At 48.7% G+C, this 13655-nt stretch overlaps 4 protein-coding genes across 4 annotated transcripts; 3 read left to right on the top strand and 1 right to left on the bottom strand.

Moving 5' to 3' along the window:
* Window positions 1–565: 565 nt before the first annotated feature.
* On the top strand, window positions 566–2996 carry ALT_7688 (uncharacterized protein; the record flags this gene model as incomplete). The annotated part of the gene is made up of 2 exons (XM_033557381.2): window positions 566–595; window positions 672–2996. The coding sequence occupies 2 exons, from the start codon at window positions 566–568 to the stop codon at window positions 2994–2996; spliced, it is 2355 nt and encodes a 784-aa protein (XP_033413272.2).
* Window positions 2997–3820: 824 nt separating this feature from the next.
* Window positions 3821–5062, top strand: ALT_7689 (uncharacterized protein; the record flags this gene model as incomplete). The annotated part of the gene is made up of 4 exons (XM_089600305.1): window positions 3821–3869; window positions 3917–4248; window positions 4330–4390; window positions 4809–5062. The coding sequence occupies 4 exons, from the start codon at window positions 3821–3823 to the stop codon at window positions 5060–5062; spliced, it is 696 nt and encodes a 231-aa protein (XP_089455198.1).
* A 3137-nt stretch (window positions 5063–8199) lies between these two features.
* ALT_7690 (uncharacterized protein) lies at window positions 8200–9431 on the top strand (the record flags this gene model as incomplete). The annotated part of the gene is made up of 2 exons (XM_033557379.2): window positions 8200–8298; window positions 8361–9431. The coding sequence occupies 2 exons, from the start codon at window positions 8200–8202 to the stop codon at window positions 9429–9431; spliced, it is 1170 nt and encodes a 389-aa protein (XP_033413270.1).
* Window positions 9432–11554: 2123 nt separating this feature from the next.
* Window positions 11555–13188, bottom strand: ALT_7691 (putative serine/threonine-protein kinase; the record flags this gene model as incomplete). Its single annotated transcript, XM_089600306.1, has 5 exons — window positions 11555–11736; window positions 11789–12029; window positions 12149–12498; window positions 12564–12904; window positions 12968–13188. The coding sequence occupies 5 exons, from the start codon at window positions 13186–13188 to the stop codon at window positions 11555–11557; spliced, it is 1335 nt and encodes a 444-aa protein (XP_089455199.1).
* Window positions 13189–13655: the final 467 nt, after the last annotated feature.

Below are 13655 nucleotides of genomic sequence, written 5' to 3' on the forward strand. Positions count from 1 at the left end.
TCTTTTCATTCATTAGTAGACTCTCTGAGCCAGATGGTTCAGAGTGCTTCCGACCACTTAATCCGACCAGAAAAGCTTTGATCTACTAGAACTTTTAGAGCTATACTAGAAGAACATGGAGGAAGTGGGGGGACCGCGCAATGTTACCTTGTTTGTTCCTCTATTCCTCCGTGAAGCCTCGATGACGACTAGGTACTCGTTATGTTACATTATTCCAATGACCCAAGTCACCCTGGTTGGCAATCAAAATGGATGGAAGAATCATCACGACATCACCTATGCTCTTTTATAATGCAGAGACTCGCAGTTTTCTCCATGAAACCTTGGGTAAACTGGTGTAGTCTTGCTGCAAGCAGAACTTCGGGGGGTGTAGCTTCTGGGGGATGTTACCCTCATGAGTGAGTAATATTTAAACCCCCTCGAGTGACTTGATAAATCTAGAATTACATTCATCCAACACGCAACACTACAATAAGCACAGTGATACACTTTCATATGAGACGGCCGCTAGTCTGGGTCAGTTCTGTACTACCACGACAGGAATCTTGTTGAACCTCGACGCACAATGTCGAATACACGAGGAGCCCCCAAGAAGGTTTGTGATATCTCAACAAACTTCCCCAATCTTCCCATCTACATCTTTACTGCTTGCTGGTCTAACATATCCATAGAATTCTGCTGTCGTCGACGGTGAGAAAGGCAGATGCCCAGTTCCTGATTCTTCCTCGGGAAGTGGCAGTGCCACAATAGCGAACCAGGTCTCCAAGCATGTCAACGAGATCTTTGCCCGCCATGTCCGGCATCATCATAAACCTTACTATCACATAAGCCACGAGCATGAGGATGAAATGAGCAACGTCCATCGGAAGCTCGAAGCTGCTGGGCCCAAGGTAGAGCATGCCATCGTGAAGGGGAGGGAGCTCCTCGAGGAGGGAGTCAATCCGGAGCTGATGCACCACGCGCTGAGCGTCTACCTTACTCACTCCAAAGATGCTCAGGAACGCAAAATCCAGGCGCCGGCGTTGAAGGAGCATCCGGTATTCCGAGCGCAACGGCCGGAGACTCTCCGGACCCCGCAGCCGACAGCTGTTGCTGGGGAAGTGGTTACAGGCGACACACTTCAAGGCCCTGCGTTATTGTCGTACTGGCGGGACGACTACGACATGAATGATGCTCATTACCACTGGCACATGGTGTTTCGCGGCGCTGGCGGAGACAACTCGAAGAATGTTAGGACCATTGACCGTCAAGGAGAGCTATTCTTGTACACGCATTCGCAGATGGTGGCTCGCTATGACACCGAAGGGCTATGCTGGGGCCATCCTCTTGTGAGGCCATGGGACCAGTACGACGACGTGCTTGAGTATGGCTATCAACCTCTGCCAGCGCTGTTAGACTACTACGGAGGTTATCCGGCATTCTCCAGCTGGTACCGTATCAGAAACCCAGATATGAAGGACGTCCCAGGCGTGACAATTGGCGTCGCTGATATGGAAGAGTGGCGAAATAATATTTACGAGGCTATCAAGACGGGATATGTGGTGACCAAGCCCAAGAACAAACCGGATACTACAATAAGAAGACCGCTGGCCTTGACCGGAGACAACTGTCTGAATTACGTCGGTGGCCTGCTCGACGCACAGTATGTCTTTTTTGACCCGTTGCCCGATGACTTCGAAATTGATGCCGCCAAATACGGGATCCTACACAGCTACGGGCTGGGCAAGTTCTCGGAAATGTCGTATCGGGATAACGACAAGGAGAAAGTCCCCTATGGTCTCATGATATCCAATTTTGCCGCACCTCGGGACCCTTGTTTCTGGCCGTGGTACAAACATCTCCAAGGCTTCGGTCAGCTCGCTGGGACCAGATATCCTCAAGATATCACCAAGCATAAGGCTGAAGTCGATCTGTCAAACCTGGTCATAAGGCCGCAAGACACCAAGTCACCTCTCTATGCTAATGGCGGAGTGACTACTTTCTTAGGACCACCTGCAGCAGATCTCCTGGAGAGCAAAGCGAAACTGGATCATGAGCCGTATGAATGGAGTGTGCAAGTCCGCAGCTCCCGCGAAATTCCACCGTCGGTTGATAACCCTCAGAAGTTGACACTGAGGTTCTTCATTGCGGCAAAGGATCTTGTGAACTACTACCACCACTGGATCGAGATGGACAAGGTCACAGTTACCCTCACAGGCGAGTCGTCCATCCTCACCGTGGTGCGTCGCGACACCGAATCGTCGGTTGCCCGGAAGACGAGAAACTACGGCGAACCAGACCCAGCTTACGCTTCCGCATGGTGTCGCTGTGGGTGGCCGCAAAATCTGATGCTTCCCGCCGGGAAACCGGAAGGGATGCCGTTCGTCGCGTTCTGCATGGCGACGGACGACGCGTTGGATCTCAATACACCCACCTCTGCTCTCAGCTTCTGCGGTGCCATCCTGAAAGACCAGAAGTATCCGGATCCCCGAGGCATGGGCTACCCTTTCAACCGGGCATGGACCCAGCTCACTAACGCAACCACGGGCAAGATATCCATCAGTACCATCATCGGCAACAACACAGACTTTCCATTCATCACCAGCAGTGATTTCAAGATCTTCCGCACGACCAAGTATCGACACCCCGCGGCCGATCCACTCCCGACCGGTATCACCTGGAACAACACCATCAAGGACTATTTCACGCAAGATGACGTCGACTGCATGGTCAGCGAGTACGGGTATAACCTGCGCCAGTACGAGGACGTGAAATACCACTGCCATAACATCTATTGGGCGGTCGCAAGCGGTCGCATGCCGTTGCAGATGGACCCGTACACCCAGAGTAATCCAGATCCCAAGCATCCGCTCTGGACAGTTGAAATGTGTGACAACTTCCGTGCATGGATGCTAGTTGGGTGTCCGAAGGATACGGAGGATACGGAGGATACGGACGATATGGCTGGTCGCAAGCTGTTGCATGCCGTTCCTGATGGACCCATACACCCAGAGTAATCCAGATCTAAAGCATCCGCTCTCGACAGTTGAAATGTGTGACAAACTTCCGTGCATGGATGCTAAAAGGCTGTATATTTAGATACTATTATTAGAGGCAGTGGAGAAAGGGCATAAGGGCGTGGTGAAGCTGCTAGGTACTTAAGACGAGGGAGATGGGGAGGTGGATATAGACTCTAGGGACTCTACACATCTAAACCCTAGTATTATAGGCAGCAGAGAATGGATATCAGGTGGTAGTAAAAGCTACTACGTAAGATAGGGAAGAATGGTAGTACTGTGAGACTATTCACCCTGTCTATTCTACACTCAACTAAGCCCACCCATAGTCGCGCGACTAAAAGCAGTGTGGCGCAACGGCAGCACCCACTGACCTTTTGACTGCGTTGAAGCACACGCCGGCTGGTTAGTAGTTAGGTAGGTGACCACAAGCAAATCAAATCCCGGCTGTTGTATGATTTTTGGACTTTTGCTGTCCTTTCAAGAAATTTGCTCGCGTATTATGCCTTGGGAGCTCTATAGAGGCCCGCCTATTGCATGAGGACGAACCGTCACACGGAGCGCTGACAGAAGAGCTCCAGGGAGGGCAATTAGGCGGCCCCGCGCATGCAAGAGGAAATCGAACATCTCGATGAAAAAAGCATCCCAGCGGGCTATCGACCGCACCCTGACATTGGAGAGAGTAGGCCCTAAGGTGATGGTGGCTTCCAAGTTCGCTTCTGGGCCACCTGCATATGTTGTCGTTTCCAACTAGAGGGTGCTCCATAGGGTTTGCTTCATTTCCCAAAGTAACCGGGCTGTTGATCAACCCCTAAGTTTGAGAAATGGATGATCCATCAATTCGCGAGCTGTTTCCTCCTCTCCGGGAGCCAGGTAAGCATTTGTCGAGCAAAAGATAAAAATGCTACTCGATCCTTAAGTGGCTATCACGGCGGCCGGTATCAAGGAAGAGGAAGTCCCGCGCAGCGGCATCCCCACACTCACACCACTGGGAATTGTGGATAGTCGCTCGGAAATTGGCGGCGCGCACATCGACTACTCGCCCGTCGTCCCTGCATCCGGCCGCGAACTGTGCGAATGGTACCTAACCGCCAAACAGCGCACCATGGACTCAAAGTTCGACTTTTTTTTCGCCGACTTCCACATCTACCTTCGCTATGTGATTGGTATTGGGCTCATCATTTACACCCTGCAGGAGGAGGCGCCCGTCCACCAGCTGTGTCGGCGCCTCGTGCGAGACGGTGCAGCTAGGGTATATATCATACCGCACGCATGTGAGCTATATGGACGATCTAACGAGGAAGTTGGACTTCAATGACTCTTCGATTTCAAGGTTGTGGGTGTCATGAAGCGTACGCTGGATACGCTGGATCCGAGTGGGATTTTGTCTCCGGGTAAGTCGGGGATTTGGAATAGAGATGTGTCTGAGGTGATGCCGAATTCGCATCTGTAGTGGGATAATAGGATCAGAGGCACATTATAGACATATATCTATGGGAATAGGTAAGTTGAGCAATACTATGTTTGTCAGTAGGGTTACAATCCCTTTTGCAGATGAACGTATATGGTGATTACTATGAATCACAACCTCTGGGACAAGTACCGTTGATATGACAGAAAGAATAGCAACAAGAAAGAAAAAAGAAAGAAATAAAAGTATCGGCACCCTTCAAACCGCGGTCAATGCAATACAGTGGCTTTGTTCTTGGCCCCTACCAAGTAAAGCTCTCTTCGATATAATCGACCTGCGACGTACTCTGTACCTTCCGACATGCGGATCGAACATCGTCACTCAAACTTCCTGTTCCGCAGACAAGCACTCCCATCGCTCCAATCTGCCTGCTGGCTTCTTTCCTAACCACCAAAGCAACATCGGGACGACCCGCAAGAATCTCGACCACAGCAGCGGACGGACCATCCAGCCATCGAATCTCCTTAATATCGCACGGAACGGTGATGAAAATTCTGATTACCAACACCTCCCGACATTTTTCTATGCCAAGTATCTGGGTCATCCAAAGCCGTACCCAGTCCAGGTGTTCAGGCTTACGAACGATCCAGACTAAAATAAGCCGACGCACCGCGACATTGCCCTTCACATGACCCTGAACGAGACGTTGAATGAATGGTAATTGGTGACTGATCCCAACCCCTGCAGAGAAGAGAAGGACTGTACCGTATGATTCCATGGTATTAGTGGCAATCCCACCACCGTACGGCCCTTCCACAATCGCCGGTAAAGTGATCCGACAGTCCGTAGCCTTCAACGTACGTTGGAAAAGCGTGTCAGTGAAGCCTGTTCGGCGACGAACCAAGAGCGAGAAAGTTACTCTCCGGAGGTTCTCTCCCTCCTGCTGCACATCACCCCAGCAGACCGAAAATGGGTGAAAAGTCCACCACCCGACGGCCGGGATGCACAAGAATATGTGCTGGCCAGGTTCAAAAGTCCAGGGCTGAGGTATATGCAAGTCGACCTTCATTGCGTCACCAGGAAGAATTTCGATGGATGCAGTGGTAAGGCTTAGGCCCCAGTTTCGATACACAATCCTTGAAACCCGAATAGCTCTCTGTCTGAGGCGGTTACTAATGGCAGCATTATAGTCCGGCACTGTGGCCGGCAGGGCAGAGGATGTGTTTTTACCTCAATGGCCCAGAGAATTAATGCCGTAAGAAGGTAATTCTCAGCGGAACGGCCTCTGAGATGCATCCAGAGGTAGGCAAACACAACGGCTACCATTGCGATATGTAGGTGGAGAAATGATTCGTAAAATGCATGGCGAATCAGTGACGGGGAATGCAATAACAACCCAGTGAAGACACAAAGAGCCTATTCAATTCACTCAGTAAGTCCGCGCATTCTCACGCCTGAGAATTAGTGCATGTGGATAAATCACTCACAATGAGACCATTCCTTAAAAAGGTGCTTTCACGCAATGCTGCTCCTACACCACTCCAACCTACTATAAAAGCGAATATGTAGGATCAGTGATCGGCATTACACCAAGCAGATTTCAAGGTATAGGCAAGGGTTGTTACCTTCAGATGCCTTGGGGATACACCACGCGAAAGCATGGGCAAGAGCTTCCAGAATGACTATACGAGCAAGCCAACGATGGAGCAGGTTGAACGTGTCGAACGGGATCGAGAGGAGTGAGATTAAGGGATTATTTCGGCCTGAGAACAAAACGAGAGGCACTAGATTAACCGTCGCAATGGTGCCGAAACGGTGCCGCATTCGGCTTCCCAAAGTCTCTGTGCTTGTGCCAAATGGTATTGCAACTATGCACAGAACAACGTTCATGCTGATCAATGCAAGGAGTAACAGTGTCTGGAATCGGCTCGGCAAGGTACCCATATTGACGGCTCGAGAAAGACGGAGCTCCGCATTGTGGCGTCTAGAAAAGAGAGGAGCATCAATGAGATGAACTCTCAACTTTGCTAGGGGACGGTATGGGCGTGCAAAGTAGCATTGTCGTTCGTCATTAAGACTTAAAACGAGTCTTATGTATCGCACCAGACGGAAATATGTAGCCCAAGCAAAGATGATCATGGCCAGACCACCGAGGGCTAGGAGAGTGTAATAAGCAAGGTCGTGATCTAGACTTTCCTGGTGAGGGTCCTCCGCATGACCTTCAGCCCTACCACGATACAGGTGGTCTTCGACCGCCAAGGGAAATCGCATAGCGGAGAAGTAAACCCACAGTGAGGCTGTGAATGCTGTCTGGGGAAGTTTGGTTTCAGGCAGGCTCTTCTGCCTTGAATGGAAAGATTATGGGGAAGAAATGCTGTGGCAGCCATGGCAGCATTGCATCTTATATTTGCTACAGGTCAGAGGTATCATGAAGCCCAAGAAGCTGTTAGGCTCTTGCTTCCGGGGAAATCTGCAGTCGGCTGTTCCTTGACTGGGTGTCCTTCATTGCCGAGACACATCTTGATTTCTGGGGCCCGTGTGGATCTCATATTGCCGTGGGGTTTAGGTAGACGCCTGGGATGTGATGATGCAGCCAGAAGGTTCGTATTACCGGAGGACATCACCACAGTCTTCAACATTCTTTCACCGAGGTTTCCCCATGGGGAAAATAAGGTGCAAAGCAGTTTGATCTCCATGGGGTTGGATTCACATCACAAAGCGCAGATTGAATTTTGAAAAATCCGTCATTAATCCGTGATAAACACCAGGTCCTACATGACCCGGTTAACTGAGTTTTGGGCGGATTTTATAATTTATGATATGGACCTTCAGGCCGTCTGGCTGGAAAGTTCCGCCAGATCGGGGACGGGCCCGGGCCGCAAGCCCGCAATGTCCCCATACAGCACCTCCACAACCAACAATACATATAGAATATGTAGATATAAGAGTAATGTGTTATAGTCCTCCCGAACTCACCTAACTCACCTAGGGTCTTTAGACCCAAGTGCGGGTTAGTTTAGCCAGGGGCCTTGTGAAGGATTCATGCTGGGCTACGAACCATCCAACTGAGGTACAATACCTACTACAATCTGACCCCATAACCTGCTTTTCCCGGGGATTTAGTGCACACGGGCAGTTGTCGGGAATTTGGCTGGCTTGGGGGACCTTTTGTGGACAACTCAACCTGGACGTGCTTTAGCCCGAGCACAGCGAATATCTCATGCCTGGAATATGTCCTGATATGTTTTGGACGACTGGGAGCACGGGTTTGATCAATAAATTGCATTTCCCCGGACTTTCTTGCGCTCGGGCAGTTGTCGGACATTTGGCTCGCTTAGGGAACCTGAGCACCGTGGCATCTCATGCCTGGCATATGCTCAATATGCTTTGGATAGCTGACAGCGCGGGCTGAACGACAAGTTACGTTTCCCCAGCTCTCCTTGCGCTCGGGCAGTTGTCGGGAATTCGACTGGCTTGAGTAACATCTCGGTGGCAAAGTGTGAATAACAACGATTGTTGAATGCTCCTCTGTGGCCACAGAATAGATTAATGTGGCTTGTCAAGGAAAGCCTGTAAGAGCAAAGTAACTTTTCTCTTACAACCACTTTTGGCAAATGCAGACAACACCAAGTGGCGTGACTTTGCTTCAGAAACATATATAACAGTGAAAGGGCACATTGCTCTGGGTTTGTTCATGCCATTATCACACAATTTCTTCACCTCTTTTAGTTCTTCAGCTTTTCCCTAAACCAATATAATTGGCCATTCCTCGTCCTATCACTACATATAACAATGATTTTCTCCATTTTGGTGGCTGCGGGCTGTTTCGCGTCGGCTTATGGACATGGATATCTGACTATCCCTGCGAGTCGTACCCGTCTTGGGTTCGAGGTAAGGGTGCAAGTGATTCCCTTCTCCTTGCATAATGTTGATGATTATTCTACGTATTCTAGGCTGGTATTGATACGTGTCCCGAATGTTCTATCTTGGAACCAGTTACAGCCTGGCCTGATCTTGAGGAAGCTCAAGTTGGCCGGAGTGGGCCATGTGGCTACAATGCCCGTGTTAGCGTTGACTACAACCAGCCCAGTGATCACTGGGGTAATGAACCGGTGGTAACTTATACTTCTGGGGAAGTTGTTGAGGTTCAATGGTGTGTCGATGCGAATGGCGACCACGGTGGCATGTTCACATATGGTATCTGCCAGAACCAAACCCTGGTTGATAAGTTCCTAACTCCAGGCTACCTCCCAACCAATGCTGAAAAGCAGGCTGCAGAGGACTGTTTCCTGGAGGGTGAACTCAAATGCACCGATGTCTCTGGCCAGACATGTGGGTACAACCCGGATTGTACAGAGGGAAAAGCCTGTTGGAGAAATGATTGGTTCACGTGTAATGCCTTCCAGGCTAATACTGCCCGGGCCTGTGAGGGAGTTGACAGGGCGCCACTGAACTCCTGCAAGACAACAATTGCCGGTGGTTATACCGTAACCAAGCGGATCAAAATCCCGAACTACTCCTCCAACCATACCTTGCTCCGCTTCAGATGGAACTCTTTCCAGACTGCACAAGTCTACCTTCACTGCGCCGACATTGCGATTTCTGGGTCTGGAAGTACTACAACCTCTACGTCTACAAGTGCTACAACCTCCAAGACGACAAGTACCACTTCGACTTCCACGTCCACGTCCACTTGCACCGCTACGGCTAGTCTTATCCCCGTCACTTTTAATGAATTGGTGACCACGACCTACGGAGAGAACATTTTTATCACTGGGTCAATCAGCCAATTGGGCTCTTGGTCCACCAATAACGCGGTGGCGCTGTCCGCCAGCCGGTACAGCGCCTCGAACCCGCTGTGGATCACGACAATTAATCTCCCAGCAGGAACGACATTCGAATACAAGTTCATTAAGAAGGAGACTGACGGGAGCGTCATCTGGGAGAGTGGCCCAAACCGCAGCTACACTGTTCCTACCGGATGCTCCGGTACCACCGCCACAGCAACTGCTAGCTGGCGGTAGATTTAGGATGGGATATGGTCAAATGCTGTATTGACTTCCTCTCATTTTTGCTGCTCGCAGCTTTTTTATCACTTGATCCAGGAGAAGGACTCTATGCGTGATAGGTTAATGTTCTCTCCTCTATCTAAATGAAGACTTTCGTGGAATCCAGCTTTTCAAGGAGCAACAAGTGCATACACTTCTATTGCTAGCGGATATTCTAGCCATCAATAAATGGTCTACCTGGTCTAGCAATGACTCTCTGTAAGATTTAGGTAAGGAGGGTGAATAAAATAAGGTTCCCAGCGTTAAACCTAATGGATTAAAAAGCCTATGCGAAGTCTTAATATACAACAGCCAGGATTTACTAGTGACCCACCTAATTACATCTTCAACATAGTCAAAGGTTTAGTGGGTGCTGCCGTCGCGCGATGCTGCGTTTTAGTCATGTGGCCGTGGGCGAGCCTAGGTAAGCCTGAGTAAGTATAGAATAGACAGGGTAAGTAGTCTCCTATAAGCACCTATGGTTGCCTGAATAGTGATATCAAAACTATGAGAGATATCTAAGGATTTTGTGAAATTACTCAGAAAAGGCTTCTAGTGGTTTAACTGGTGAACCCCCTAGATCTGACCCTGACCCACAACCTAATCCATTGCGGGTTCGCAATCTAGGAACTGAACCTCACTTCTCTGAGTTTGGTGAGGGTCGGATTCGATTTTGGTGGTTCGGTTATTGCAACTCTACATCTCTACGGCCTATGTACCCACAGAGCTGCCTAACTAGTTATTCACTATTCGTGAGAGAGAAAGGCCTGGTTGCTGTATTTATATTTTTTATATAAACTAAAGATAACCTAAATCATATACCTGCTGCATATATTAAGTAGAATATAAGTTCTAGATCCCTGGATATCATCCTTGCTTTTACTAAAACTAAGAAAGCCGATGGTAGTGTCAGCCTTAATGACCTGAAATGTCACGGGCTAGGAGCCGGTCCAACCTATAACCTAGGTTTAGATAGTAGGAAATTACTATGGAAGCCTAACTAAGGCCATATAGACTAAACTTAAAAAAGGGAGTAATAGGAAGTAGAGTTATTAAATAGGGCTGACTAGTATATTAATTAGTACAAAAGTTATATGACCCGCAGCTAGTGTCTAGTTTGGATATGACTTTTCACTTTGCGAGGGCTGTATGGCTTGGCCAGGCAGCCTGAGCCTCCAGCGGGCCCTCCCTGCTACATGAAATGGGGATTTAAGGAAATATTGATGATTCTTAGAAGAATAGCAGAGAGTATATGTCCTGAAGAGGTGCATAAGCAGTATAACTACCTAGCTAACCTAGAAAAAGATAGGGAGCAATACTCAAGTATTGAAAAGAACATCTTCACTGCTATTATATCAATATATTCCACCTCATGCTTTAGAGGGTTTAATGAATAAAATTAATACCTACTAAATAAAAGCCCAAGCAGTCATTCAAAGCCATTTTCCAGCAAGCAAAGATAAATTTCGCTCCCCATCACAAAGAGTGATGTTCAATTCCGTTTGTACAGTGAGAGAAAACAACCAGGTAACAGAGACAATAACTAGACCATATAGTCGTATATTGCACAGTGAGGCAACAGATATGCGATTTTGCAACCTAGCGACCTGGGAATGTGTATACCCTGGGTGACCAGCACGAACCCCAGCTGTTGTATGTTTTTCCCTTTTTTTTTTTTTTTTTTTTTTTTTTTTTTTTTTTTTTTTGCTGTCTCTTCAGAAAGTTTTCCTCGCGTATTAATGGCTTTGGGGACCCTCCTACTGCATGTGGACGAACCACACACGGAGCGCTGACAGAAGAGCTCTCAAAGGAGGGCAATCAGGCTGCGAAGCGCATGCAAGAGGAAATCGAACGTCTCGATGGGGAAAACATCCGGGCGGGCTGGGCTGTATGAGGTCGCTACTGGGCGATAGTCTGATTACTGGATATGAGAAGGCCTAGAATGGCATTCTTGTGGGCAACAAGTGAGGTGGATTTCTGGTGGTAGCCGACGTAGGTAGCATCCTTGAAAGATGCTCCTCCGCATGCCTCCCTTGTCTCTCCATAGACGGCGTTGCATTCTGACAGCGCTTTCAGGGCATGAGTACTGATGCTGTTGATCAACTCCCAAGTTTGAGAAACGGATGATCCATCAATTCGCGAGCTGTCTTCCTCTTCTCCGGGAGCCAGGTGAGCATTTGTCGAGCAAAAGATAAAAATGCTTCTCGATCCTTCTCTTCGAAGAATTGGATTGTGTCCTCTAAGCTTCGGGACGGAATCAACTCATTATGGCGGAATTTATCTTGAACAGTCAGTATGCCAGGCATTGAAGTACGGGTTACTTGTCAACCCACCTTCTGCGTTAAAGAAAGGGCCATCGAAGAACTCTTGAGCATTATTGCAGAGCTTGCCAGCATCGTTCGTGACAGGCTGGGGCCAGTTGCGCTCTGACATGGCCTTTAACTTCGCGAGCAATACCCCGGGGGGCGGGCCGAGTAGAGCAATCATTTCCGCGAGGTGTGACTTTGCATCATATTGGCCGTTTGTATCATGCACCTGCTGGAACAACTCCTTGCTCCCAAGGATATTCCACAACTTGCCGAACAAAATTATTAGCATTAAGCCCAAGCCAGCGATTGCAACCAAAGAAAAGGAAGTAAAAGAGCACGTCGTGTTGTACATTCACCTCTAGAAAGCAGTGACGGGGGTCTTACCAATACCCCAAAATTCCAAATATCTGCCTTAAAGTCCCAACCGCAGCCAAGGATTACCTCTGGAGCACGATAATAGTCTGGTTGAATAGGATAAATGCCAATTTGCTCTCCTACCATTCCGTCTCGAGTAGACAGCTTGTCGAGACTTATTGCGAGCCCGAAATCGGCTATTTTGGGAATCATATTTTTGATTGCTCTCCCGTCGAGAGCACCGAAGTCATTATGGCAGCGGTAGATAGTCCGACCACTCTCGCCATCAACCTTGTATTGCATCGGTTGTTGTCGTTTGATAAAGTTGGCAAGAATGTTTTCGTTTTCAAAGCTCATGAGGACATTCCCCAGCTTTAGATCTGATAGGTAGGTTAGGGCTTTTATAATCCAGAATAGTCAGAGGAGAATTGCGACAAGCACTCACCCGTGTGGACAACTTTGCACTCTGAGTGAAGATAATCAAGACCAACAAGGAGGAAGTAGATATAGGCCTTCGCAATGGGCAGCGGAAGCTTGCGATCAACGAAACGCCTCTGTAAAATCCAGAGAGGCTCTCTCATCGGCTCATACACGAGGCACGTGTGCTTTCCTTCCGGGCCAGTTACCTCGAAGTCATCCATGCATGTCCGTAGAATCACGCTACCACGATGCTCTGGATCTTGCTGCGAGATATGGCTCTCAATCTCCTTTTCATGCCGAGCATCGTCGGAATTGTTGCTGTTAATTATTTTCAAAGCCACTGTTTGTTCAGTCTGCCATTTCAGTCTTGATTGTGAGGGCCAGGGTCAGTTTCTCGGTACTCAATATGAGGCGGATGTGGATAGATACCTTGACATGTCTTGGGCGAGCCATACGGTTGATTGTGATCCCCATCCGATTTTGACAAGTAGTTGAAATTTCTTGGCCAGTACTTCTCCCGACTTTGCTGGGTAGAAAGCCGCCGAATTATAGTTAGGACAAACCTCCTCGTCGACAAGTTCCCGCTGAGGAATTGAAGGCCCCTTGTCGGGCGGTAACCGCCAGAGCGGCTTTCTGGCGAAGGAGAACATAGTACGCCGCGGCGTCAAGGACAGCCGCCGAAGAGGTAACATTAGGTCATTCAAGCGCTATTGGAATGCTGGAGACGATCAAGTACCCTGGGAAAGGTACAGGAAGCTGAGCTCGAAGTTCCCTAAATGGCCGCCAGGCGGCTGTAGGGCTGAGACAGTCTTGGCGGGGGTTGGAAAACGGTCAGATTCTAAAAGCATGAGCAAGCTTTTGCAGAACATATCGGTGAACTAACTTGAGTAATGGAGGGATACGGATGAATATAGCTCTTCACTTCTGTTTGTTTAAAGTAGCTGATATTAATGCATCCAGACCTGCCGCAACTGGGCTTGGCCTCATGTTCGCTTATTAGTGAGTGATTAACAAGTCAGTGATTTTATATCACCAACCAATTTTGCGTAGTACCTTCCTACTGGAATTATTCTTGCTTTCCTCTAGTTTAAGTGTGTACTCACCAGTTGCCAGGAGT

Source organism: Aspergillus lentulus (assembly GCF_001445615.1).
Source record: "Aspergillus lentulus DNA, contig: Alt16, strain: IFM 54703, whole genome shotgun sequence".
Lineage (NCBI taxonomy): Eukaryota > Fungi > Ascomycota > Eurotiomycetes > Eurotiales > Aspergillaceae > Aspergillus > Aspergillus lentulus.